We start from the raw sequence: 27,027 nt of genomic DNA on the forward strand, positions 1-27,027 counted from the left end.
TAAAAATATAAAAAAAATTACTTAAAAATAATTCTCGAAAATTTTAATATTTTTATTTAATTTTTTTTATCAATATTCGACAAATGCAAATTCAGTCAAAAAAAAAATTTTTTTTATCTTTTTATTTTTCTTCTGTTGCATTGAATTAAAAACAATTTGTATTTGGTGATCGTCAAATTTTCAATTTCTTATGAACGAATTAGAAAAGTAAAGAAAAACGATGATTTGATATTACAAGCAGCAGTTTTTTTCTCCATGCGAATAAAAAAAACGAAAAAACTACCGCACCGCACAACAAAAATGTCTATCGTTGTTCCCTCGGAGAGATAAAGGGAGAAAATTTGCATACAAATATTTTCGCATTGCCTTTTGCCGAATGGGAGTCGAATGTGTGCAAAAGATAATCTGCTGTATCCCATAAAATAACACAAAAGAAAAATCGACATCTATTGTTGATGTGTGCGCCTGAAATGAGGAAAAGAGGAGGAAAAACACAGTTTGCAACAAGCAAGCTTCGCTTTTTAAGGGAACAAGCACACATTCACACTCACACAATAATAATAATAGAAATGACAGGAAACAAATTTTTCTCATCCTTGTTGAACTTTGGGATTTTTTTCCGTGTCTGTCAGTCTTTTGTTCCCTTTTTTTGCATTTTTATTGCATAATTCTGACTTTCTCTCGTTTTATCTCTCTTTTCAGATCCATTCACCGGGAATATAAATGGACACCGAACAAAAATGACTTTGAAATATGCAGAAAATACCGCATTTACGTGTTTTCCTTGTGCCTTTTGTACCGTTGGCTGCCTGAAAAGAATGAAATAATATTATAAATGGATTTCATTTTCGATTTTTACATGTTCACTTTCTTCCAAGGAGAGCCAAGCAGTGACGGAATCACCTTCAAACCACGGATCTGGAAGAAAATTCATCAAAATTTGTCTTTAAAAGACTAAAAAAAAATTTTTTTTTCAAATCTGAGTTAAAAAATTCAAAATAAGGCCCGAAAAATGCAAATCCATCACTGAAGCCAAGGCAAAAGTAATCATAAAATACATTTTTCTTCCGTTTTTCTTTCGCAGAGGACGACTTGCATTGTTACTGTCATCAAACTGCATCGCAAAAGCACACACAGGTACGAAAATTTATTGAATTCATTGGACTTTGCATTGAAACCGTTATTGGAAAAGGCATCTTTTGTACCTCTGCCTTTGGAAAAATGAAAAATTATCTCGATATTGGAAATTTCATGTCATCCTTAATGATTGCAAAATACCTCGAAGAACGGAAAATGCTGAGTCACGAACGAAATTGGGCGATTCCAACTAGTTGCGCGAATCCCTTTGTGCCTGAAATCAAAGCAGAAGCTGATTAACATAAACCTAATTTAAGCACAGATAAAAATTTAAATGCATTTTCTTTGCTTCTTGTTAAATTTTTTTTTTTTTGAGAAAATTGCATTTTCTGCACTCCCGTCACTCGAGCAAAACCTGTTATAATTTTAAATGAAAGCACTTTCCTCTGTTTTCCTTCCTTTTCGAAGCACATACGTAATAATTCAAGCAGGCAACAAAAAAATGTATATTGAATTCATGAATTTTTAATGCACCTTCTTCAAAGCAGATAAAAATCTTTCCTTTCTGCGTTATATCTTGTCATTATTCTTCTTCTTGTTTGATATGAAAATATGTTGTAAATTTTAAGATTTTTTTTTTTTGCAATTTCAGTCAAATGTGAAAAAATATCGCATATTAAGAGCGTAATGAATCCATAAAGAAGGAAAAGGTAAAGTACATCGAGATGCGGTGTCGTTAAAGATGATGAGAAAGATTTTTTTTGACAAGGAATGAAAAAAACTGCGGATGAGAAGTAATAAATTTGAGTCGCGAAATGGAAATTTTTGAAGGCAAGTTGTAAAATCTGAATTTTTTAAAATTAATTTTAATTAAATTTTTCTTAATTTTTAAGTTTTTTGATGATTTTTGGGAGTTTTACTTACCAAAAATTTAAATTTTGAGAAAAATTTTGTAAATTTTGTCCTGAAGTCGATCTAAAGTCATCAACATATTTCTTCACGAGCCCAAAAATTTCAATGTTGAGTAAAATTTTAATATTTCGTGCGTAAATTTTATCAAAAAAAAATTTTTTTTTAAATCTGAAAGATCATAATTGAAAAAAAGTCATTAAAAAATTTTTCATGGAATTAAAAACATTCAAAATTGAAGAAAAAATTATTTAAAAAATTTTATTTATCATGAAAAATTATTTATTTTTTTTTCAAAAATTTTAATTTTAAAAGTAAAAAAATAATAATCAGCTTATTTAAGTTAAAATTGTTCAATTAAATTAAAGTCTCACAAAAACTCAAAAAAATATTTTTTTAAATTTTAAATTAAATTTTAATTAAATTAATTTAATTATTTTTTTTAAATTATTTTAATTATGTTTCAAATTAAATTTTAAATAAATTTTCTTTAATAAAAATTATTTTAATTAATTTTTAATTTAATTTTAATTCAAATTATTTTATTTATTTTTTTTTTAATTTATTAAATTAAATTTTTATTATTTTAATTAAATTAATTTATTTAATTTTTTATTTCATTTTTAAATTAAATTTATTCAAAAATTTTTTATCATTTTTGATCTTAAATCAATAAAAAATAACAGAAATTTGCAAAAGAAAAATTTTGAATTAAAAATTATTTATTTTTTGTCTTATAGAAAATCAAAAATTATTAAAAATGTTCTTTCAAATACGAAAAAACTCAAATTTCTTCAATTCTCGATAAAATTTCAATCCCTTTCAGTCCCAAATTGATCATAACTCGTCGAAAACTATCAATTTTCAACATGAAAATTCCAAAATTATCACGAAATATGATAAGCCAAACATTTTAGCTCGCCGCCGCCCCAAAAATATGCATTGACGAACTCAATCAAGCTCCGCATTACCTCGAAATCAGCGCGTGGTATCATGTCCAAACATAAATTTAAATCCGCATCAAATATGACATGAAATGGTAAATATAATCTCTGCTTGGCTGCGAAATTTATTTGTTACTGCATCCCACTCGGAAATCTCCCATCGAGACGAAATGCGGTGCGAAATGCACATTTCTCATAAATTGCGTTGCTCGAGTGCTCGCAGTTATTTGATATAAATTTGTAGTTCCTCAAAATATATTTTGCGCACTCCATTTACTTGTGCATCTCTTTCGTGCGAGTGAAACGTAACTAAACGTGAAATAGATTGAAAACAAAAGATTTAATCGATTATAATCAAACCAATGAGTTCATCATCATCCGTTGTGTGTGTCCGTTGTTGTTTGTTTCTACGCGTTCGCTCCAACAACATTATTATTAGCCTCCCTTCGCGATATCATTGCGCGCGTGAAAACATGACATGATTGAAAATAAACACACACTGAAAATGTGTGCGGTGTGCGATTGAAACAAGTTTTTCGGGAAACAAACAGCGACAACGACAGATATTTGATACAATATTCTCATTATGTGTGTCGTCGTGGTCGAGGTTTTAGCTTCAGGCTGATGCTGATGATGACGACGATACGAGGCAATATGACGTGAAAGATATCGAGTGTGTCTTTCTGCACATCTGCTACCAAAAATTATATCATTAAATTCTTTAATTTCCAATTTAAAATCCAATTTTGGACATGGAATGCGGAAGATTATTTTGCTATTTTGTATGAAAATGTCAAACGAACGGCAGAAATTGAACATTTTTCGCGGAAAAGTGTTACTTCAGTCCGAAATTTTACAATTTTGTTCCTCATTATTTGGAAATTGGTTAAAATGACACGATTTGGAGGCTGAAAAAAAGAGTTTTTGCTTGGTTTGAATTAATTGGAATAATTTTTGATATTTTTTTTTTGTGTTGATCCTTCATTTTCTTTGGAGCTGAAAATAAATAAAAAAAATATTAGTATTTATTTTTTTTTAGTTTTTAATTTTTTTATTTTATTTTATTAATTTTATTTTTTATTGATTTATTTTTAAAAATATTTTTTAATTTGAATGTTTAAAAGTTTTTAAATATATTTTTTAATTATTTATTTAACGTCGATAAATAAATAGTTTTTTATTAAAAAAAAAAAAATACTTACCTGTAGGGTTAATTTCCATTAGGGTTGGCTTAGATCTCTAAATTCGCGCCAAAATAACATAACCTTAAAAAAAATTAAAAAACAAAAAAAAAATAAAGTTAACTTTTAACGTTTAACTTTTAATTTTTAACTTTTAACTTTAGAGTTTTAATTATTTTTTAAATAAATTTGAAATAAAAATAAATTAATTCATTATTTTTTCTTACAGCTAAAAAAATTTTGTTCATCAAATTGACTTACTTGACTTTTCAATAGAAAATTTCCGAACAAAAAAACTTCATTTTCTAATTTATCTCGTGCCATAAATAAAAATATGTCGCTGAGCAATAATCACGTCCTGCACGTTAATCAATTGATTCCATTTTCTACGTCAACGATGATAAATGCAAATCTTTCCAGGTCACATGACAGCAATGACGACCCTTTCTCCAACTTTTTTTGTTCATTTTTTCCTTTTAATGGACCAAAAAGCGACTAAAACAAGTGCAAAACACGTGCAAACATGCCTTGAGGCACGCAAATTAAAAATTAATGAATTGAATTAAGGTAAATTTGGGAATTTATGGCATTAACACTATTCTTTCTCTCGCTTTTAATCTGATTTTTGGGATTTTAGAGGAAAATTCATAATTTAACGTTTTTCTTCTTGAGTCAACAGAAGTGTGTGAGTTGTGACGAAGAGAAATTAAAAGAGAAAATAAACAAAGTAAAAATTTTGTAGCGAAAAAAGTTTTTTAGTGAAAATCTACGAAAAAAAAAATCTTTTAAAAAAGAGAAACAAAAGAATATTTAAGTAGAACGGTAATTACCGTCTCATTTATGAAAAATTTAAAGTAAATTTAAACACTGAGAAAAGAAAATAGTTGCAAAGTGTCCCGAGAGAGATTAATTTAATTATGAAGGAAATTTTTTCAGGTAAGTTTTTAATATTTTTAGGCATTTATTTATTTATTTCATTAATAAAAAAAATAAATTTCAATTCAATAAAAATAATTTTAAAAAATAATAAAATAAAATAAAGATAATATAAAATAAAAATTTTTAATTGAAAAATTAATTATTTTTAATTAGTTAATTAATTAAATTTATTTAATTTTTTTAAATTTTTTATTTTATTTTATTTTTTTATTTCATTTTTATTATGGGTTGAATTATCAAAAATGAAAAAAAAAATTTTTAAATATGATTTTTTTTCTAATTATTTTAATTATTTATTTTAACGTCGATAATAAATAATTTTTTAATTTAAATAAATTTACTGACCTGTAGGGTAATTTCCGTTAGGGTATCTGTTGATCTCTGATTCGCGCCAAAAAAATACATAACCTAAAAAAATTAAAAAATAAAAATTTAATTTAAATTAAATGAAAATCAAAATTAAATTAAATTAAAAATAAATTATAATTAAATTAAAAAAAATAATTAATTAAATTAAATTAAATTTTAAATGTAAAAAAAAATATTTCATAAAGATACTCTACAAATTTTCTACTTTCTGTGAAAATATTCACTTTTTTTCAGACACAACTTACAGTAAATTAATTAGCAAGCCCACTAATTTACCAAACTATTATGAGAATTTCTCTGTCTACTGCACTTTTTGCACATCTTCAACGAAAAATCTTCAAAAGGTAAGAAATATTAACAAATTTTGGTTATCTTTAATCTTTGTATCCTTTGACTAATTACTTCCAATCAGGCATCCAATAAAGCAATGATCCAAATTAGGAAGATTCAGATCTTGGTTTCAATAATTAAAGAGAAAATTTTCATAAATTAGATTTTCTCGAAGCCACAAATTCGCACAAGGACGTCGTCGTCGTCTTTGTTGTCAAGTAACGGAAAATATAATCAAATTGTTACGTGATACGGTCAAATTTTATTGCTTCAAAACCCTTTTTGTTCCCTTTTATTTGGCAAACAACAAAATTGCCGTATATTGGATTACCGACATGGAAATTCACATGCGTATGATTTGATTTTTGATTCATTTGTCAATGTGATTCGCATAACAATAAAGACACACACATCTTTTGTGTCATCTATCAATCATCATCGTAGTAGTCAGCATTTTTCCTTCTTTTTCTGTAAAATTGACTTGTTTCGATTTTTTCCTTTGACATGCCACAAGCACATCGACCTCCCGTGATTCCAGTTAGAAGGAAAAAACCTCCGAATTGGCGAGTGTTTGACTTTCCTGAACGCCAACAGAAATTCATTCATCATCAATGGGGGCAGCATTACCAAAGACACGGAGAATTCGAAGCAGCAATCGAAAATTATGAAAAATCGAAAGAAATTCGGGATGAAAGGGAATTTTGTGAGACTCTTCATGATTTGGGAAGAACATTTTTGCAAAAAACAGAAGTTGAAAAAGCTAAAAAGACTTTGAAAGGAACAAAATGTAAAGAAAATCATCGAAATAACCTCTTGGAATGCGACATTTTGTTCGATGGAAACGAATTTGAGAAGAATTTAATCTGTACGAACAACAAAAAACGTGAAGTTAAAGATCCGAGTTACAAAAGTTACGATTTTCAAGAGAGAATTGATGTTGTAAGTATATTTGACCTTGAAATGACCTTAACCTCAAAACTTCAACTTTTTCATAGACTGAAGAGATTTTTCGTCACACGATCGACGACAAAGCAGGCGATTGTCTCTTGGAACATCGAAAAATTATCCCAAAACTCATTTTTGACTCCGATATCGATCCTCGACCTCTTTGGAAGCAACGTCGAGATCAAAATCAATGCGATGTAATGAGCGTTCTTGATCTACAAGAGAAAATTCCGCATCTCAAAGACTTACAAAGAAAAGAACAGAACACAAGATTCGTTTCTCAAGTTTGTCTCGGACCCGCATGGGAAGATTTATTCTTTTTACGAGACTTGCCAAAGCACAAAGCCTTCATTTTGCCTCAAGCAAAGGGAAGTGAAACCCCTTTGAAAGAAATAATCAACGAAAGTTACTCAAAAGCGCAGAAAAACTTGAAAATGCTTCATGCGAGGAACCCAATTTATACTTATAAGAAAATAATGTTCCGCAGTCCCGAGTTAGGAGCGAAAACTAAAGAGAAAAATCTCTTCAGAGACATGTACCAAAATCGAAGAGATGCATTTACGCAACTTGCGAGGGTTAGAAGACTCAGAAAGGAGAAAAATGTCGAAAAATTGGTCAATTATACGGAAAAAGTTCTTTCGGAGTTTTATCAAACCAAAAGTATTAAAAGATTTCCGAGAAAATTCGAGTTTGTAACGGAATTATGTAACATTGTTGCGTTGGCATTCGTCGAGCAATTAAGAATTCCGCCGAATTTGATGGTTGTTCCTTTGAGAGAACGGATGCATTTGTTGTTTGATGTCCAAATGGTGCAGGAAAAATTTGACGAAATCGAATATGAGTTTGGAAATCGGAGCACTTATCGAGATCCGTTGAAAGTTGATACTTCGTTCATGAGTTATAAGTAAGTTTTGTTCATTAAAATTTGATTTTTTTAAATTTTTTGTCCCAATGCACATTTTTATATTTTTTCCCAATGCAAATTTTGAATTTTTTACTTAAAACAATTTTTTTTTTTTACCCAATGCAAATTTTAATTTTTTTTACCCAATGCAAATTTTAATTTTTTTTTACCCAATGCAAATTTTATTTTTTTTTTACCCAATGCAAATTTTGAATTTTTGACCCAAAGAAAATTTTTGTACTCTTGACCCAATGCAAATTTTGAATTTTTTTACCCAATGCAAATTTTAATTTTTTTCACCCAATGCAAATTTTTAATTTTTTTAACCCAATGCAAATTTTAAAATTTTTGACCCCATGCCAATTTTAAAATTTTTTAACCCAATGCAAATTTTAATTTTTTTTACCCAATGCAAATTTTAATTTTTTTCACCCAATGCAAATTTTAATTTTTTTTTTTCGTGAATGCAAATTTGTTAATTTTTTAAAATCTTTTAATTTTTTTTTACAGAAAAAAGAAAACTCACCTCGAACAACGTCTCGCTTGTGTCGAATACGGCATCGAAGAAATCTACCTTTTGCACGAAATCGCCCGAAATGACTTCCTCAACGACAAATTAGACGACAGCAAACTTTTCGCGGGACGTTGCGAACAACGTGCGGAAGAAATTGGCAGCTTCATCTACAAATTCCTCGCCATCTTGATGCAACTCAAAGCGGATATCACAGCAACGAACGTAGAAAAACAATCGGATCAATTAAAAAAATTAAAATCCGCTGTCGTGCCATTAAAGAGCGAGAAACTGGAACACATGATCCAAGTTGGCATGCGAGTAAATAAACAAAAAACATCAATCTTGCTTTACGTTTTTTTTTTAATCCGCGCTTAATTAATCTCTCAATGTGTATTTTTAGCTAAACGAGCTGCAACTCCAATCGAAGCACGAGGAACGGGAAATCGAAAACGAAAATGAAACCAACGACGACGCAGAAATCGAAGACGAACAAACAAATTAATTGATCTAATCTCCGCTCCGTTCGTTCAGTGATGTTATTTGTTGTCCTAATTGACCCTTAAACTTTCGTTATCAACTGTAATCAAATATTGATGGAGGTTAATCCATGGGACCGAGTTGAATTTGTACCGAAAATAATGATTTTCCATCAAAATTGCTACTTTCGTAACGAAATTCCAGTTATTTAAATCAATTGATGATAAATATACTTCGAAACCGGAATTTCTAATCACACAACCGCACACTCGTATGTTGAAATATCGATGCGAGTCCATTACTTGCGCCACACAATGATATCGAAATAATTTGTGTGTTTTGTACAAATAAATAAATCAGAAGCTTAAATATTTACGAAACTGTATCGTTTAGGAATTTATGCGGATGTTTGTGAAACGATTATTAGTGTTTTGTGTCATCATTAATTTGTCCTTTAAATACTTCTTGAAAAATTACTTTGATTGACAGGAAAGGAAAATTTGTTGAAATTATATGTTACAAAAATATTTAAAGTTATTTTTAGGACAAAAATCTATTTTTAATAAGGAAAATAATATTTTTAGCTCAGTAATAAAAAAAATAAATAGTTTAAAAATTTTATAAAAAAAATAATATATTTTAATTAAAGAAAAAAATTTTAAAAAAATTTTAAACAATTTTTTAAAATTTAATTTTTAATAAATAGTTTTTAATTATTTTTTTTTAAATTTCTAAAAATATTAAAAATTAATTTTTTTTATTCCAATTTTTTTTTCTAAATTAAAAAATATTTTATTTATTTTTAATTTTTTTAAATTGATTTATTAAAAGTCAATTTTTTATTCCGAAAAATTTTTTATTATAAAATTTAAATTAAATTAAAGGAAAGGAATTAAAATAAATTTTTTTCCTTTAAAAAATTTTATATAAATTAAAAAATATTTTTTTTATTTATTTTTTTTTACAAACTTTTTTATTGTATATTTTCATTTGTCATTTATTTTTCTAATTAATTTTTAATTTTTTTTTTTTAATATCAAATCTTAACACATTTTAATCAATATTTTTTCTACCATAAAAATAATTTTTACGTCTCAATAAATCCAAATCTAAAAATGCAAGAAAACTCACTTTTCCCTTTAAAAAATCGCCTTTAAAGCTTCTTTCTCCCCACGCATCATTCGTATCTCAATTAAATTTCGATTTATGTTTATTTGAGTTACACATTGACCGAGTTATTAATAGCCGAGTCAGGTTCCTTCACCCATCAAAGCAACATTTATTTCAATCTTGCACGTTCATCTTTCCTGATATTTCGCGGAATTCACTTAAAACTTTCTCCCCTTTTCGCATTTTGTCTTAAATTTTTCCGATATCTTCCAAAAAGGCAGCAGAACGTATGTTTATATTTATTTCCTTCGACATTGACATAAATATAACAAAACATGATATAATTTACACATTAGATGAATTTTTATCTTTTTTTTCCTTCTTTTCCTTTTCGTTCACAATGCAAATCTATGAAATTCGCACCAATTGCCCTTATTTCGAATTTGGATCCCGTTTCGCAGAGAAAAAAAAAATAAAACACATTCAAAAGATAACCAATTCCAAATTTATAGCTTGGATCCGAAATACATGGACACAAAAATAGATATATCGTGGTTTGGTGCGAAATGAACGAAACACAGCGAGAAGGGATCAAAATACAATTTCGCTTCGTTTTTAAATTCGACTCAATCCACTTTCTCTATTTAATATCAATTTTCCGTATTTTTCGAAGGTGATTTATGATTTCGCGCGAAAAATTAAATTTATTGGCGGAAGATTTTCGAAAAAAAATTCAATAAAATTTTTTCAATTAATTCAAATCAAGCAAATAAAAATATAAAAAAAAATTAAAAAAAAAAAAATTAAATAAAAATATTTAAAAAAATTAAATAAAAAAATATTAAAAAAAAATATTTAAAAAAAATAAAAAAAAAATATTGTAAAAAATATAAAAAAAATATTTAAAATGTAAAAATGTAAATTAAAAAATATTAATAAAAAATAAATAAAAAAAGAAAAGTTTTAAATCAAAAAAAAATCTAAGCTAATAAAAAATTAGGTCATCATCGTCACTTTTTTTTTCGTTGCTATTCATTATTTTTATCATTATTCTGTTGTTTTTTCCTTCTTTTTTCTACAATTATGACTTTGTTAATGGGAATCATTAGCTTTTGCCGCAAAAAAAAATATTTTTTTCTTTCTAATTGTCTTCGATGTTAGCTTCAGAAGCAGAAATGCGAAAAAAAATCCACGAAGGCAGACATAAACAATGGTTTTTGTCGACGCTGATGCGACAAAGGAAAACACGGAAACACACATAAGCTGCCTAATAAATGATTTTTTCATCTTTTCTCTTTTGATTATTTTTTTTCTTCTGCAAAAAAAAAATAATTTAAAGAGGCAGCAATTATCATGAGCAACCGACATTCAAGCGGGAATGAAATGGATATGGAAATGAAAAAAAAATGAGAAAAGAATGGAACAGAAAGAAAGACAAATAGGTTCAAAGCGTTAGATTTACAACAATTTTTTATAATCCTTTGCTTCTTCTTTTGTCTGATGTCATTCTTTATTATTATTATCATTGCTGTTTTTATTAAAAATGACGGCTTTTTATTTTTTTTTTTTATTGAGACGTAAAAATTATTTTTATGTTTGAAAAAATATTGATTAAAATGTGTAAAGATTAAAAATTAAAAAAAAAAATTAAAAAAAAAATTTCTGAATTTTTAATTAAAAAAAAAATTAATAACAAAAAAACATAAAAAAATAAAATAAAATAAATTTATTTTATTAAATTTATTAAATTAAATTTTATTTATTAAATTTTATTAAATTTTTATTTTATTAAAATTATTTTTTTTTAATTAAAAATTCTTTAATTTAAATTTTTATAATTAAAAAAAATAAAATATAAAAATACATAAAATTTTTATATATTTTTTGGATTAAAACTTGACTTCTTAAATAAATTTTATTTTATTAATTAATTAAATAATTTTTTTTAAATTTATTCTTTAAAAAAAAAATAAATTTTAAATTTAATTAAAATTAAAAAAAAAAATTGAAATTATTTAAATTTAATTGATTAATTTTAATTAAATTTATTTTATTTTAATTTGATTAAAAAACTAACTTTTAAAATTTAAAATATTTAGAAAAAAAAATAATTTAAATTTAAATAAAAACATTTGCCTTCAGAAACCATTAAACGACAATTTCTCCTCCAAACCTTGAATAATAATTAACATTATTTGTCCTTTTTCCGTGCCTTGTCCTTTCATTTAGTGTAACGCCCTCAAATAAACAATGTTCAACGATATTTACCCGATATTTACAAGAAACAAAAACACAACTCGCTCTAATGACTTTCTAATTGCTGCATTAAAAGAGATTTACATGCCTTGATTATTATTCATCATAACGACGACAGCAGACACACGTGTGACAAATTTAATTGATTTGTTTGTGGTTCAAGTTAAATTAATAAGTTGTGATGCGTCGAAGACAAGAAAAAAATGTTTTTGTTACGAAAAAATTTCACCTCAAGTGGGCTATCGTGCCCCGCATTAGACAACATATAATCATAATATTAAAACTTTTCAAATAAACAATAATTATGGTAATAACGAATGAATGTAAGTACTCTGCCAGCTCGTATCTTGTATTTGGGTGTGAAGCAGAGAAGGGGAGTTAGGGGGTGAAATTCATTTTTGAGAATTTTTTTTAAATTTCATTGAAAAAATTTCTTTGAAATGAATTTTTTGAATTTTTTTTTTTAAATGAATTTTTCAAATTCGAAATGAATTTCGTGATGTTCATTTCGAGAATCAAGAAGTTCATTTCGAGCATCAAGAAGTTCATTTCGTAAACTGAAAATTTTATTCGAGCATCAGGAAGATGATTGATGCTCGAAATGAACTTTTCGATCCTCGAAATGAACTCTTGAAGCTTTTAAAATGAATTCTTAAAGTCTTGAAATGAACTTCTCGATGCTTTAAAAATGAAATGAAGTTTTTTAAGTTTTTTCGAAAATTTCGAGAATTTTTAGTTTTTTGAGGGTCGAAATGAACTTTTTGAAACATTAAATCTCAAAATGAACTCTTGAAAAACTTTTCTCGAAATAAAAATTTTCGTTCTCGAAATGAATTGCCTCTTTGTAAATTTTCATCAAATTCCATCCCTGTTTCATTGTGAGCTACTATTGCTGCGTCGACGAATGCACTATAAAAGGAAGAAACTTTTTAAAAAGGTTTTTATGTTCTGCTCTGTACTTTCGGCGAAGGGAAAACGATGGAAAAGAAAAAGTAACTCGCCTCGTGTGTCTGTGTGCGAAATCTACCGAATATCCTTTGGGAACTATTTTAAGGTCTATTTAATGATTATTTTAGAAAGTTTTCTGTGTGTGTAGATATTAGCAATAAATTTAATTTAATACAAGACAAAATAAATATGCTTGTTTGTCGACACACTGCAACCCGAACGCCCTCTTTTACTGAATGAAAAACGAAAAATTTTGAGAAAATTCGGAAAATTTTCGTTTTTCACTGTGCAGAATTTTACTTTGTGAAAAGTAGAAAGAAGAAGTCAACAAACCTAATCCGTAACAATATAAGAAAACAAATTTCTATGTAAATATAAATAACATTAGCTGTGTGTGTGTGTTTGCCATTCAGAAGTTAGCCCCTTCTACATATTTCGACTTTTTCTTCGGCAATACCTTTATGCCATCATCTTGTTATCGTATCCCACTTCCTTGCGAGTTTTTGTACGACGACGGAGGTATTAAGTCAAAAGTTTTCCTATTTTATTATTTGTCTAATGCCACAAATTCTGGTCAAATATTTTCTGGTATGTTGTTGTGCCTTTGCTCTATTCATTATTTTAAAGTTCGTCTATTTTTAGCTCGAGACCGTAAGACGGATAAAAAAGTCCTTATCATAACAATGCTTGGTTTGGAGTAAATGGAAATTGTGCTCTAATGGCTCCTCTTCGTTGGTTTAAACTCCGAATTCTGATGAAAAAAAAGGAAAATTTATAATTCGAACGGTAGGATTTGCGTAATGGAAAATATTGAACAAGGATTTTGATTTATTTGGAATGTAAATCTCTTTAAAAATGATGGAAAAATTGAGTTTTTGTTGCTTAAATAATTTTTTATAAAAAAAAATAAATGAAATTTTTTTTTTCAATCAAATCTAAAAATATTAATGAGTTAAAAAATTAATAATTTTTATATTATATAATTTTTTTATTTTAAATATTTTTTATAAAATTTAAGAATTAGATAAAAAAAATTATGACATTAAAAATAATTAAAATTAAATTAATAAAATAATATTCAAATCATAAAATTTTTATTTTTTTTAATTTTTATTTATATCAGACCTGAATATATTTTTAAAAAATTTAAGAGTTAAAAATTTTTATAAAAATTTTTTTTTTTTTTTTAATTTTTTATGATTTATTTTTTTTTTTCTAAAAATTAGATAAATAAAAATTATAAAATTTAATATAAAAAAATAATTCTTAAGGAAATTTTTATTAAAAACTCACCAATTTCTCATCTTGAATCAATAAATTCTTATCTTCACATAAGAAAAAGTTATTAAACAAAAAACTTCTTTCATACATTTTCCTACAAAATATCTTCTACATCCTCTTTGAATTCTTTGAAATCATTTACTTGGAATTAATGTTCGTTTTATTAATAAAAAAAATGTTTTATTACATAACCAACGTTCCTTTTGGTTTGTTCGGTCTGACCATAATTTTTCATTTATTTTTCGATTAATCTCCATTTCTTCGTCGTTCTTCGGACCAAAAATTGATTTCAGCTAATTTAAGGGACTTTTTGCTCGATTTTTTTAAAAAAGAAAACAAGGAAATCAAAAATTCTTTTTATGAAAACGCTTCTCTTTGTTGTTGTCGTACAAAATGTAAACACCGGAATTAAACAAGAAAAATTTATTATTTATGATGTCTGACTTGCACCCGGATAAACACTTTTATTTTTAGCTTTAGCGAGGAACAAACAAACTCGCCAAAAAAAAGGAATGAGAAGCTCTTCTTTGAAAGAATTGCTGAAAGAAAAAATCCGCCCAAAACATGAAATTCAATAAAATTTATGATATTTTTTCCTATTTAGCTACAAAGAGAAAGAAAGAAGGAGAGAACTTTATTCATTCATGTTTCCTTTCTCCTCGTTTTACAAATTTTTTTCAATGCGTTTGAAAGAGTTTTTAAAAAATTGAAATTTTGTCTTTTAATTTGTCTTAAAATTCTTATTTTTTTCAAAATTTTATGAAAATTAAAAAAAAATAAAAAAAATTCTTTAGAAAAATTTGTTAATAAAATCATTAAAATATCAAAGTAAATAAAAAAATTAAAAAAAAAATTGTAAAAATAAATTTTAAAAATAAATCAAAAAATGAATAAAAAAAATTAAAGATAAATATTAAAATTAATTAATTTAAAAAATTAAAATTAAATTAAAAATTTATTAAAAAAATAAAAATTTTGTAAAAAAAAAAAAAATTAAAAATTAAAATTCAGAAAACCTTAACAAATTTTTAAAATATAATTTTTAAAATTAAAAAAAAAAAATAAATAAAAAAATAGATAAAAAATAAAAATTCAGAAAACCTTAACAAATTCGAAAAATTTGAAAAATATTATTTTAAATAAAAAAAAAATAAAATAAAATTTTTTTTCTTTAAAATAAAAAAAAAAAATATTTAAAAAAATTTGAAAAATTTAAAAAAAATAATGAAAAAAATTTTTAAAAATTTAGGAAAATAATAAAATTTTTATGAAAATTCTTCTTAAAAAAATTCAAAGAAAATAAAAAAATAATTAAAAATTTTTAAATTTATAAAAATAAAAAAAATAATTGAATTTAAATACAATTAATTAAAAAAGAATTAAAAAATGAAAAAAAAAATTAGAAAAACCTTTAAAAAAAAGTTAAAAATTTGGGGAAACTTATCAAATTTTTAGAATTTTAATTTTGAAATTCGAAAATTTGAAAAAATAAAAAAAAATTTAATAAGTAAATTTAAATAAAATTTAAAATATTCAATGAAAATTGTAAAATTTTAAATAATTATGAAAAATATTTTTAAAAAGTCAGAAAATAATTAATTCAAATCAAAAAAAATCTTTAAAATTTAAATTAAAAAAAATTAATTTAAAAAATTTTTGAAAAATTTAAAAAATCTGTTAAAAAAAGCGCTCAAGTCATTAATTTCACTCCAACTTTCTCACTGCATTTCTTCTCTATTTTTTCAGCTATTTTCTTCATGGTATTTCAATTTCCTTTTGGCAATCCTTTGGCACGGAGCTTTCTTTGTTGCACACACGACTTCTGGATGATTTTTGGGTGCGAAGAAAAAATTAATAATGCACAATGTCGGAGAGAGAACGGAGAACAAAACACGAGCAGAAATCATACATCGCTTATTCTCTCAGGCCATTAAGTTCTTTTTATTGTGTTTTGCAGCAGCAACAACTCTCGTGCATGGAAGTACCGAAGCAAGAAAGGATATTGACGCTGCTCTACGTAAGAAAACGGAGGAAGGCAATGCAATTTTTCCTCTTTTTTTCTTTCTTGTTTCTTGTTGTGTGAACAATTGCCTCATTCTCGGAATCCAATACAGAGAAAAAAGTGTAAGCAAGAAGCAAGCAAAGCAGGAAAAGGATTTTTTTCATCTTTTTTACAAAGAAAAATGTTTCTTTGGTGCTGCATTTCGTTCGATCTCGTTGAAAAGTACATCTGCAGTAATAATGAAAAATTTACTCATGCAAAAATCCTGAACTCATCGTCGTTTTACGAGTGGTTGAAGCCTTGCACACATCATAAATAACGAAAAAATTCCCGTTTTTAGCACTAAAAGTAAGAAAATTTGTTCTGAGATTATTTTTTTCATGCAATTTCTCTTTCAGATCCTTTTTGAAGGAATTTCGGGGCTAATCTCAACATCAGAATTGCTCCTAAAGGCGCCGTAAAGATTATTGCGAGGACAGAAATGATCAAAACTGCATTCGCGTACTCGTAATTCTCCTCAGAATTGAGTTTTCTTGCCATATCGAGAGCAAGAGGACCTAAAGCTGCTTGAACAGTTGCTTTTGGGAAGCCCGAAATGGTCACATATGCCTTTTCTTTCCAATTTAACTGCGCTCCATACGCTGAGAAGTAAGAAACTATCAATCGAAACTACAAAAAAAAAATTTTTTTAAATAACTTTTGTTAAAATTTAGAAATTTCAACTCACAATGACTCCAACGAGCAACGTAATAGCGCCATACAAGACAGTATTGCCATCCAAAACTGCAAAATTGACTTCTTTTCCGATGAGTGAAAAGGAAATTGGTTTCAAAAACTTCCATAAGAGGTCGAGATACATTCCAACTTCGTTCTAAAAAATTTTTTCAGGTAAGAAAAAAAATAAATTTTAAGGAAAAAAATGATTTTTTTACATTTTGATAGGAATCTTTCTGTCGTTTCCATCCCTCGGTAGCGATAAATGCCGTCGTGATACATCCCAAAGCACCTGCTGAAGGATACTTGATTGCTTTGCTGCCGAAAACACTCAAGGATCCCATTAACGTTATCATGGTGAACTTCAAGCCATTTACGTATTTTGCCGAATTCGTTGGAAGAACGAGCATGAGGAGTCCCGTGACAACGCCATATGCTAAACCAATGCAAATTCCGATGGGTCCTTGTAGGATTTGACTTGTTAAGTCGCCTGTTGAGGAAAAAATAAATTATTATTTTTTTTTAATTTGAATTCAAAGAAAAAAGAAAATTTTTTTTTTTTATTTTTAATTAAAAGAAAAAAATTCAAAAATTTTTTAAAAAAAAAATTTTAAACAAAAAATTAAGAAAATTCATGAAAATTAAATACAAAAAAAATTAAATTTTGAGAAAATTCATTTTTTTTTTGAGAAATCATGAAAATTCATTAAAAAATATAAAAATAAAAAAAAAAAAATTAAAAAAAAAAATAAAATAAAAATTTCATAAAAAATTATCGGTTTCGGTTTTTATAAAAAAAATATATAAAAATTTAAAAAAATTAAAATTCGATAAAAATTTAAAAAAAAAAATAAAAATTTAAAAAAAAATTAAAATTCGATAAAAATTTAAAAAAAATAAAATTCGATAATTTTTTTTTTTTTTAAATTAAATTTTAAGGACGTTACTCATACGTTTGGAAAATTTAAAAAAAATTAAATTTTAAATTAATTAAATTGGAAAATAATTGAAATTAGCCGAAAATTAAATTGAATTATTGTTCAGAAAATTTCTAAAAAAAATTAAAAAATTATGAGAATTTTATTGTAAAATTTTTAAAGTTATAAAAATGTAAAGAAAATTCAAGAAAAATTAAAAAAAATCATCGAACATTCTCAAGAACATGAAAAAAAAACTAAAAATGTCAAAATCAACACATTTTTTTCACATTTTACAGACCTGTCGAAAAAATCACGCCCAAAATGACGCCAAAGAGAAAAATCGCAAGAACATCATTACAGCTTGTCATGGCGATGATAACGGTGTGAATGCCCTTATTCATGCCCAATTTCTCCTCCTTTAACCTTAACAGCACCGTCACGACGACATTTGGCGAGATTGCTGTCACAACAAGTCTGTAACGACAAAAAAATCGAAAAAATGTTAATTTCTCGGAAATTTCTCGTCTCTCTTGCGATTTCGCACGATTGACCATTCAATAAAAAAAAATCGTTTTTGAATATTTTTTAATTTAATGAAAATTTATTCAAATCAGATGTCAACAAAAATTTAATTATTACGATTCCAATGGGGGGCTTCGTCGTTGTGCAAAAAGTCTCGAGAAACGAAAATTATTTAATTTAATTGAAAAACACTCCAGTTTTCACACACATTTTATTATTTTGTCTTGTGGGATTAAAAATTTCCAAGCTTCGTTTTTCATTAAAATGAAAGTTTTTTTCCTCGAAGCACAACAGAGAAGAAACGAAGAAGAAATATTCAAATGCAATATTAATAAAACTTAAAACATAAAAGTTGAAGACGAAACTTGATTCATTTCCTTGATATAGAGGCAAAACTTTGTCTTTTTCTTCCCTTATTAGGTGCATAGACAATAAGAATAATATGAAATAAAATTAAAAATGAACAAAAGTTGCAACCCTATCCACTGTGCGAACTGCATTTCAGACGCTTTTTTATCATTTTCTCGTTTTTTTTACAATAAATTGCATATTTTTCTTGCAAAAAAGAGCGGAGATGAATGGAGAAATGCAACCATCAACTTATTATTATTATTATTGTTATTTTCTTCTTGCTTTTTGCGTCTTTGTTTGCATTTCTGGGAATAATTTATGTACATTTTTTAAACAATTTCACGCTATTTTTTCTATTTTCCTTTTGCAAAAGAAGCTTTTTTGACACTTGAGTTTTTTTAAAAGGATTACAAAGAAAATTTAAAAGTACCTGACGTCATCACGAGTCAAATAAAAATCTTGAATACGAAAATTTCTTCATTTTTGCTTACTCAGACATTTACAAATAATGAAAATTCTGATAATTTTTTAAATTTTTAGAAATATTTTGTGATAAAATTGAACAATTTTTGACATAATTTATTCAGGGTTGAGAAAAAAATTTAATTTACGGTTGCCAATTATTTAAATTTTTGAAATATTTTTAAAAAATATTTTTTGAAAGAAAAAATTTTTGAAAAAAAATAATTAAAGATTATAGAACTTTACTTTAAAAACCAAATTTTATTTAAAATCAGTTAATTTGAATAAAATTGGCAACCCTGCATGTAAACAATATTTCCCGCCATTTTATTTGTTTACAAAAATTTTGAGCTTAAATTAATTTTTTTTAGTTGAAAATCTTAAATTTTTGAAATTTTCTAACAAAATCATAGAGTAAATGAATGAAAATGAAAATTATTCATTAAATTAATTATTTTGCAACTCAAAACTGCCAAAAAATTGAAACTGAAAAAAAATTTTTTCTTTGACATAGTTTTGTTTTAAAAACTAAATCAAGAGCAAAAAACTGTGTCAAAAACTGTGTCAAAGCTATTTTTGTCAAATCTTGCTCCAAATGGATTGAAATTTGTCAGGAGGCTCTAATTTATCATTTTTAATCATTTTATAACTCAAAACTGCCAAAAAATTGAAACTGAAAAAAATTTTTTTCTTTGACATAGTTTTGTTTTAAAAACTAAATCAAGAGCAAAAAAACTGTGTCAAAGCCATTTTTGTCAAATCTTGCTCCAAATGGATTGAAATTTGTCAGGAGGCTCTAATTTATCATTTTTAATCATTTTATAACTCAAAACTGCCAATAAATTGAAACTGAAAAAAAATCTTTTCTTTGACATAGTTTTGTTTTAAAAACTAAATCAAGAGCAAAAAAAACTGTGTCAAAAACTGTGTCAAAGCTATTTTTGTCAAATCTTGCTCCAAATGGATTGAAATTTGTCAGGAGGCTCTAATTTATCATTTTTAATCATTTTATAACTCAAAACTGCCAAAAAATTGAAACTGAAAAAAAAAATTTTTTTCTTTGACATAGTTTTGTTTTAAAAACTAAATCAAGAGCAAAAAAACTGTGTCAAAAACTGTGTCAAAGCCATTTTTGTCAAATCTTGCTCCAAATGGATTGAAATTTGTCAGGAGGCTCTAATTTATCATTTTTAATCATTTTATAACTCAAAACTGCCAAAAAATTGAAACTGAAAAAAAATTTTTTCTTTGACATAGTTTTGTTTTAAAAACTAAATCAAGAGCAAAAAAACTGTGTCAAAAACTGTGTCAAAGCCATTTTTGTCAAATCTTGCTCCAAATGGATTGAAATTTGTCAGGAGGCTCTAATTTATCATTTTTAATCATTTTATAACTCAAAACTGCCAAAAAATTGAAACTGAAAAAAATTTTTTTCTTTGACATAGTTTTGTTTTAAAAACTAAGTTTTGTTTTAAAAACTAAATCAAGAGCAAAAAAACTGTGTCAAAAACTGTGTCAAAGCCATTTTTGTCAAATCTTGCTCCAAATGGATTGAAATTTGTCAGGAGGCTCTAATTTATCATTTTTAATCATTTTATAACTCAAAACTGCCAAAAAATTTGAAACTGAAAAAAAATTTTTTCTTTGACATAGTTTTGTTTTAAAAACTAAATCAAGAGCAAAAAAACTGTGTCAAAGCCATTTTTGTCAAATCTTGCTCCAAATGGATTGAAATTTGTCAGGAGGCTCTAATTTATCATTTTTAATCATTTTATAACTCAAAACTGCCAAAAAATTGAAACTGAAAAAAATTTTTTTCTTTGACATAGTTTTGTTTTAAAAACTAAATCAAGAGCAAAAAAACTGTGTCAAAAACTGTGTCAAAGCCATTTTTGTCAAATCTTGCTCCAAATGGATTGAAATTTGTCAGGAGGCTCTAATTTATCATTTTTAATCATTTTATAACTCAAAACTGCCAAAAAATTGAAACTGAAAAAAAATTTTTTCTTTGACATAGTTTTTTTTTAAAAACTAAATCAAGATAAAAAAAACTGTGTCAAAAACTGTGTCATTTTTTTCTTTGACATAGTTTTGTTTTAAAAACTTTTTGTCAAAGCCATTTTTGTCAAATCTTGCTCCAAATGGATTGAAATTTGTCAGGAGGCTCTAATTTATCATTTTTAATCATTTTATAACTCAAAACTGCCAAAAAATTGAAACTGAAAAAAATTTTTTTCTTTGACATAGTTTTGTTTTAAAAACTAAATCAAGAGCAAAAAAACTGTGTCAAAAACTGTGTCAAAGCCATTTTTGTCAAATCTTGCTCCAAATGGATTGAAATTTGTCAGGAGGCTCTAATTTATCATTTTTAATCATTTTATAACTCAAAACTGCCAAAAAATTGAAACTGAAAAAAATTTTTTTCTTTGACATAGTTTTGTTTTAAAAACTAAATCAAAAGCAAAAAAACTGTGTCAAAGCTATTTTTGTCAAATCTTGCTCCAAATGGATTGAAATTTGTTAGGAGGCTCTAATTTATCATTTTTAATCATTTTATAACTCAAAACTGCCAAAAAATTGAAACTGAAAAAAATTTTTTTCTTTGACATAGTTTTGTTTTAAAAACTAAATCAAGACAAAAACTAAATCACAAACTATGTCAAAGCAATTTTAATGAATTTTTAATTTTTTTCTTCAATCTTTTTTACATTTTTTGAAAGAAAATAATTTAAAAATTTTGCTTCTCTAAAAGTAATTTCTATTAAAATTCAGTTAATTTGAATAAAATCGGCAACCCTGCATGTAAACAACATTTCCCGCCTTTTTATTTGTTTACAAATATTTTGAGGTTATGTCATATTTTTTTATTTGAAATGCTTAAATTTGTCAAATTTTCTCACAAAATCGTAAAGTTAATGAATGAAAATGAGAACGAAACGAAAGGAGACACATGACAAAGCTATAAAAATAGTCAAAGACACACAAAAAGAATGATCTTTTATGCATGAACCTTAGATATCTTTCATTTTCAAAACTATAAACAAATTTTTTTTTCTCCTTTTTAGAAGCGTCTTTTTCTTCCATGGTCTCAAAAACGCATGTGTGTAAAAAAAACTATTGCATAAGAAGATGTCGGAGAAAAACTTTTCACATAAACTTTTCTTCAATATCCCATTTAAATGTGGTTCGTATACTTCGCTTCACATTTTTGTCTGATCTTTTTTCTTCATATTCTTAAAAACAAACGCAAATGAGTAGTTTCCATCATTTAAATAAAGAACTTGTTCATCTCCATCAAAATTTATGCAAACTTTTGATACCGAAGAATTCTTTTTTTGTAATTTTCTTCATAAATGTCCTTGAACGACCTTGCTGATATCGCTTCGAGCATTTTTTACAATAAAAAATGGAAATTTCGTAACTTACCCTAACAAAACGCCCCAAATCCATGGCAGGCCGAGAAGAAAATGGCTCAAAACTGTCAAAGCAGCAACTTCGGCGATCGTTGGCAAGAGAGTTAATTGCATGATGATTCGAAAAAGTTTCTTTAATGGCTGCAAATCGACTCCTAATCCCGCCAAAAGCATGATATTGATCAAAGCCATGTCTCGTAAACAAGCTTCCAACGATTGAATCGCACTAAAATCTCCTAATCCGACATTTGTGTAAAGAACGCCGAAGAAAAGCATTCCCAGCATGTCAGGAAGTTTGATGAAAGTGATCATGACGCCACAAATTTGCGCGCCAACAAAGAGAAATGCCATTCGCATGAACGGCGCGCTGGGAGCTGTCATCGAAGCGGGAAGTAATGCGAACATTATCATCCAAATCATGCAGAAAATGAGCAAGAGAGCCAATAATGAAGACCACTCATTATAAATTCGACGAAGTTTGGTGACATGTTCGGATTTTTTCTCGGTTTCCGCGTAATTTACATCGATAATTTGCATTTCCTCCTTTGCCGCTGTCATCGTCGTCGTCGGTGTGGCGTTAATAACTCCGTTGTCGTCGATGCGGGATGTTAAATCGATTGTGGGAATTTGCTGCTGATGCGAATTGCGGTTTGGGACGACGACACGACCTGCACGTAAAATGAAAGCAATAATCAGCGATGATTGCATATTTTTATGTAAATAATAATTACAAATGATATAATAAAATAATAATGATGTCCATCTGTTTGTTGAAACGAAATGAAAATAAAATAAATATAAAAACGTTAAATGAAGCAAAAGAGGTTGCGAGAGATGAGGTTTCGTTGATAAAACAATCAAAAAAATGCTAATTAAAATACTCAAAAGAGCAAATTAACATCGCAGAGGATTCGTTTTCGTTTTCGAAATGATTTTTTGAACTTATTGAGAGCATTGGCGAAGCCTTTGAACAGCCACGTCGGAAATGAATCGAAATAAAAACCATCAATAAAATTGTGCTGTTCATTTAATAATAATCAACATCATTCAACAATTCGATCGTGAACGTTACTAAAGTTTTCAACGAACTTCAATATTCAAAAGTGAGTAATTTTTTTTTTATTTTTAATTTTTTTTTACTTTAGAGCTTAATATTTTCAAACAATAAATAAAACAACAAAAGTGAAATTTCAGTATTTATTTTTTTTATTTTTTATTATTTTTATTTTTTATTATTCTTATTAAAAACATTTTTAAAAATTTTTATTTTGTTAAAAACCTTTTCAAATCTAATAAAAATTTGAAAATTAAATTTTTTGTTTTGTTTTTCAATTTTTTTTTAATTTTGAAATATTTCATATGAAAAATGAAAAAAAGTTAAAAAAATAAAAAATTCACGGGCTTTTTTAAACAAAAATTTTTAACAAATTAAAGTCAAAAAATTTTTTTTTCAAATTTGAGGCAAAAAACTTCTGTTTGAAAAATTTTTTGAAAAAAAATAAATTTTTTGACATTTATCTACAAAAATTATGAGTGAAAAAATTAAAAAAACACATTTTATTACACCTCTTAAAATTTTATAAATTTTAAACAAATTAATACTCCTCATTTAAAAAAAAATGAAAAAAAAAAATAAATTCTAAAATTACTTTTAAAAAGAATTAATTTTAAAATTAATTTTTTTTTAAATATTTTTTTAATTAAAAAATTTTTTCAAGCATCTGAGTTTTAATCAAATTTTATTTTATTTTTTTTTTTACATTTTATTAAAATTTTTTTATTTAATTTTTCAAGCATTTGAGCTTAAAATTAAACTTTTTTTTTTACATTTTTTTCTTTTATTTTATTTTTTAAAAAAGATAATTTTATAATTCTATTTGACCTTAAAAACTTTTCTTTAAAAATATAAATTAAATAGAGAATTAATTTAAAAAATTATTATTTTTTAATGGTTTTTAAACTGAGGAGTATTAATTTGTAAAAATTTGAAGAGGAGTACTAAAATGTGTTTTATAATTTTTTTACTCATAATTTTTGTAGATAAATGTCTAAAAAAAATTTTTTTTTTTCACAATATTTTAAAATAATTTTTTTTCCTTCAAATTTGAAAAAAAAATTGTTTGACTTTAATTTATTAAAAATTTTATTTTGAATGCTCATGAATTATTTGATTTTTTTTAAACTTTTCGGCTTCTCATATGTAATTTTTTTTATAATTTTTTTTTATAAAATTATCACTTTTTTCATTAAAACTCATTATTAACTTCGTTGCTTCTTTCAGTAGAAAAAACCCCTTTTTTCCATTATCATTACTATTCACGTTCGTTCGCTTTTTTTTATTATTCTGACCAGTAATAAATTTCTCGTATATTTGTTTTATTACCATCAGTAGATATTATTCGGCGAAATTGAATTCCGAATGATGGTGTTGAATTTATTCTCATTTTTTTGTGTGCTCAAATAAAGATATGAAAAAAATGCATTTGATTGAATTACTTTTCGCGGAACACGAAAAAAAAGAGTAAATAAAAGCACTTTTCACAATTAAATATCTCGTTACTTCTCGTGTTTCGGTTTGTTTTCTTTTTCATTGCAAACAAAAAAAAAAATTGCGGCCCATCAATTGTGAGTTTTTAACCCATTTTGTTGACATTTTTCGTACTTTTCTTTCATTTTCATATTAAAAACATAATTTAATTATATTTTTTGTACGTGCTTTGGCTTTGATGCCAACAACACATCATCATCATCATCAACAATCAACAGAAAAAACTTTTGCGCTTGCATAATTTTTGCAACATATTATTATTTTTTTTTGTTCTTCTCTCTCTGGAGGACCGCTTATGAAAAAATTTTATTGTTATTAAATTAATTTTCTGAACAATTTTTTGTCCGGCGTGTGTGCGAAAATTTATTATTATTATTAAAATGGATGCGAATGTACCACAAAGTGACATTCGGCAACAAAAAAACGTAATAAATATGTGTAACAACCGGAAAACCAGTTGGAATTTAATTTTTATTGTTTATTAAATTTTGCTTGTTAATAATTTTTTTTTGCTGTTTTGTATTTTCAGATGACCCAAATTCAATAAATTGTACCTTCGATCGAGATGGAACGACGCCAAAACGTTAAAAATCTGGGAAACTTCATTTTTTTTTAATTAAAATTTTGCCAAAAACTCAAGTTCAAGTTCGCGACGCGATTAAAATGCGACTGAAATGTTTTATTTAAACAACGACGCGATAACACATGTGAGACAATTTACTATCTGGAGTATCTTGAAATTGGAGATTCTTTTGTTTACACAATCAATTAGACGGTAAGTGATAATGAACTGAATTGACGTTTTTCAGAAGCGATGTGAGGCGTTTAAAAAAAGTGTTGAGTTTCATCATGAAACGATCATTTAAGAGCTAATTAACATTTCAGTAGGAAATAATTAGAAGGGATACTCACGTGTTGTCTTTCCAATGACTTTAATTTAAGAAAATTTTTCGATGTTTGACCTTTTTGGAACAATTTCTGAAATGAACTGAATGAAAAAAGTTAATTTTAATATTTTTCGCTCATTATTTCGACCGCAAATGTTTAAACGGATAAAATTATCTTTGTAATATTAGGAAAAAAATGTATTGGATCAGGGTTGGAACGTTAGAAAAGCAAGAAAATTGCATTTTTAAAGAGAATTTTAAGCTCGCGGGACGATACTGATAATTAAATAGATAATATTTGGTTATAAAAAACATGTATTCATGATTATTTTCTAATAAAAACATTTTTTTAGGTATTTTGAACATAAATTCTGATATTGGTTTGAAAAATAAAATCAATAAAGATCATAACGGAGGAATTTTAAAACTATAGGAGCGCTCCAAGTGTCAAAAATTTGAACCAAATTCGTTTTAGCTGGGTAAAATTGTCATTTCACACGTGGATTTGTTTTGACAAGACACGAGATAGGTAAGAAATTTCTTAAATTTTAACTTTTCATGTAATTTTCAATACATTTTCCTTAATAGAATAACTTAAAAAGAAGCAAATAGATCAACGAAGGACGAGAAATAAAAAATTTGACAGAAAGATCAATTTGGAGCCATATAGGAAGAAAATTTATTTTGACAAAGCACATGGAAAGTAAAAATTTCTTAAAATTTAGCTTTAAGTCTAATTTTTTAATAATTTTTTTGCATTTCAGCACGAACGGAAAAAGAATCATATTCAGAAAATGAAGAAGGCGTAACAGGATGAGCGATCAAAATGAAGAAAAAAAAACAATCATGAAGCGGATCTCCGAGGTAAGTACCCAAAAATCAAAGAAACTTACTAATTTGAAGCTCTTTACGACTTTTTGTGGGTTGTCGAGAGCTTCGTTTCTCCCCAAGGTTGACAAGGAATGCAGAAGTAGCTGAAGCAGCGACGTCAGGATTTCCGTAAGTTCTTAAATCTTTAGTTCAT

The 27,027-nt window shown here is 26.2% G+C and overlaps 2 protein-coding genes across 5 annotated transcripts in view; one reads left to right on the plus strand and one right to left on the minus strand.

Annotated features, from left to right (window-relative positions):
* Window positions 1–6,253: 6,253 nt before the first annotated feature.
* On the plus strand, window positions 6,254–8,614 carry LOC134833581 (uncharacterized). Its single transcript, XM_063847946.1, has 4 exons — window positions 6,254–6,688; window positions 6,745–7,598; window positions 8,109–8,430; window positions 8,513–8,614. The coding sequence occupies exons 1-4, from the start codon at window positions 6,254–6,256 to the stop codon at window positions 8,612–8,614; spliced, it is 1,713 nt and encodes a 570-aa protein (XP_063704016.1).
* Window positions 8,615–16,530: 7,916 nt separating this feature from the next.
* The window catches only part of LOC134834493 (sodium/hydrogen exchanger 9B2), a 29,498-nt gene continuing 19,001 nt past the window's right edge, over window positions 16,531–27,027 (minus strand). For 2 of the 4 annotated variants that reach the window (XM_063849195.1, XM_063849197.1), the window contains exons 2-7: window positions 26,029–26,104; window positions 22,582–23,236; window positions 18,119–18,294; window positions 17,119–17,390; window positions 16,914–17,057; window positions 16,531–16,855 (exon numbers count right to left, since the gene is read on the minus strand). In XM_063849195.1, coding sequence (XP_063705265.1) covers window positions 16,565–16,855; window positions 16,914–17,057; window positions 17,119–17,390; window positions 18,119–18,294; window positions 22,582–23,126 — 1,428 coding nt within the window. In that variant the 5' untranslated portion in view covers window positions 23,127–23,236; window positions 26,029–26,104 and the 3' untranslated portion in view covers window positions 16,531–16,564. Of the gene's footprint in view, window positions 16,856–16,913; window positions 17,058–17,118; window positions 17,391–18,118; window positions 18,295–22,581; window positions 23,237–25,670; window positions 25,774–26,028; window positions 26,105–26,896; window positions 26,930–27,027 lie in introns of those variants that run through there. The other 2 variants (XM_063849196.1, XM_063849194.1) reach the window with 2 other exon arrangements.

The sequence above is a fragment of the Culicoides brevitarsis genome, chromosome 3, assembly GCF_036172545.1.
Source record: "Culicoides brevitarsis isolate CSIRO-B50_1 chromosome 3, AGI_CSIRO_Cbre_v1, whole genome shotgun sequence".
NCBI lineage: Eukaryota > Metazoa > Arthropoda > Insecta > Diptera > Ceratopogonidae > Culicoides > Culicoides brevitarsis.

Excerpts from the sequence above, each read along its gene's own strand:
- LOC134833581 (XM_063847946.1), top strand. The coding sequence starts at position 6,254 with ATGCCACAAGCACATCGACCTCCCGTGATTCCAGTTAGAAGGAAAAAA. Across the intron at positions 6,689-6,744 it reads TTCAAGAGAGAATTGATGTT|ACTGAAGAGATTTTTCGTCA; the intron begins GTAAGTATATTT and ends ACTTTTTCATAG. Across the intron at positions 8,431-8,512 it reads TGATCCAAGTTGGCATGCGA|CTAAACGAGCTGCAACTCCA; the intron begins GTAAATAAACAA and ends GTGTATTTTTAG.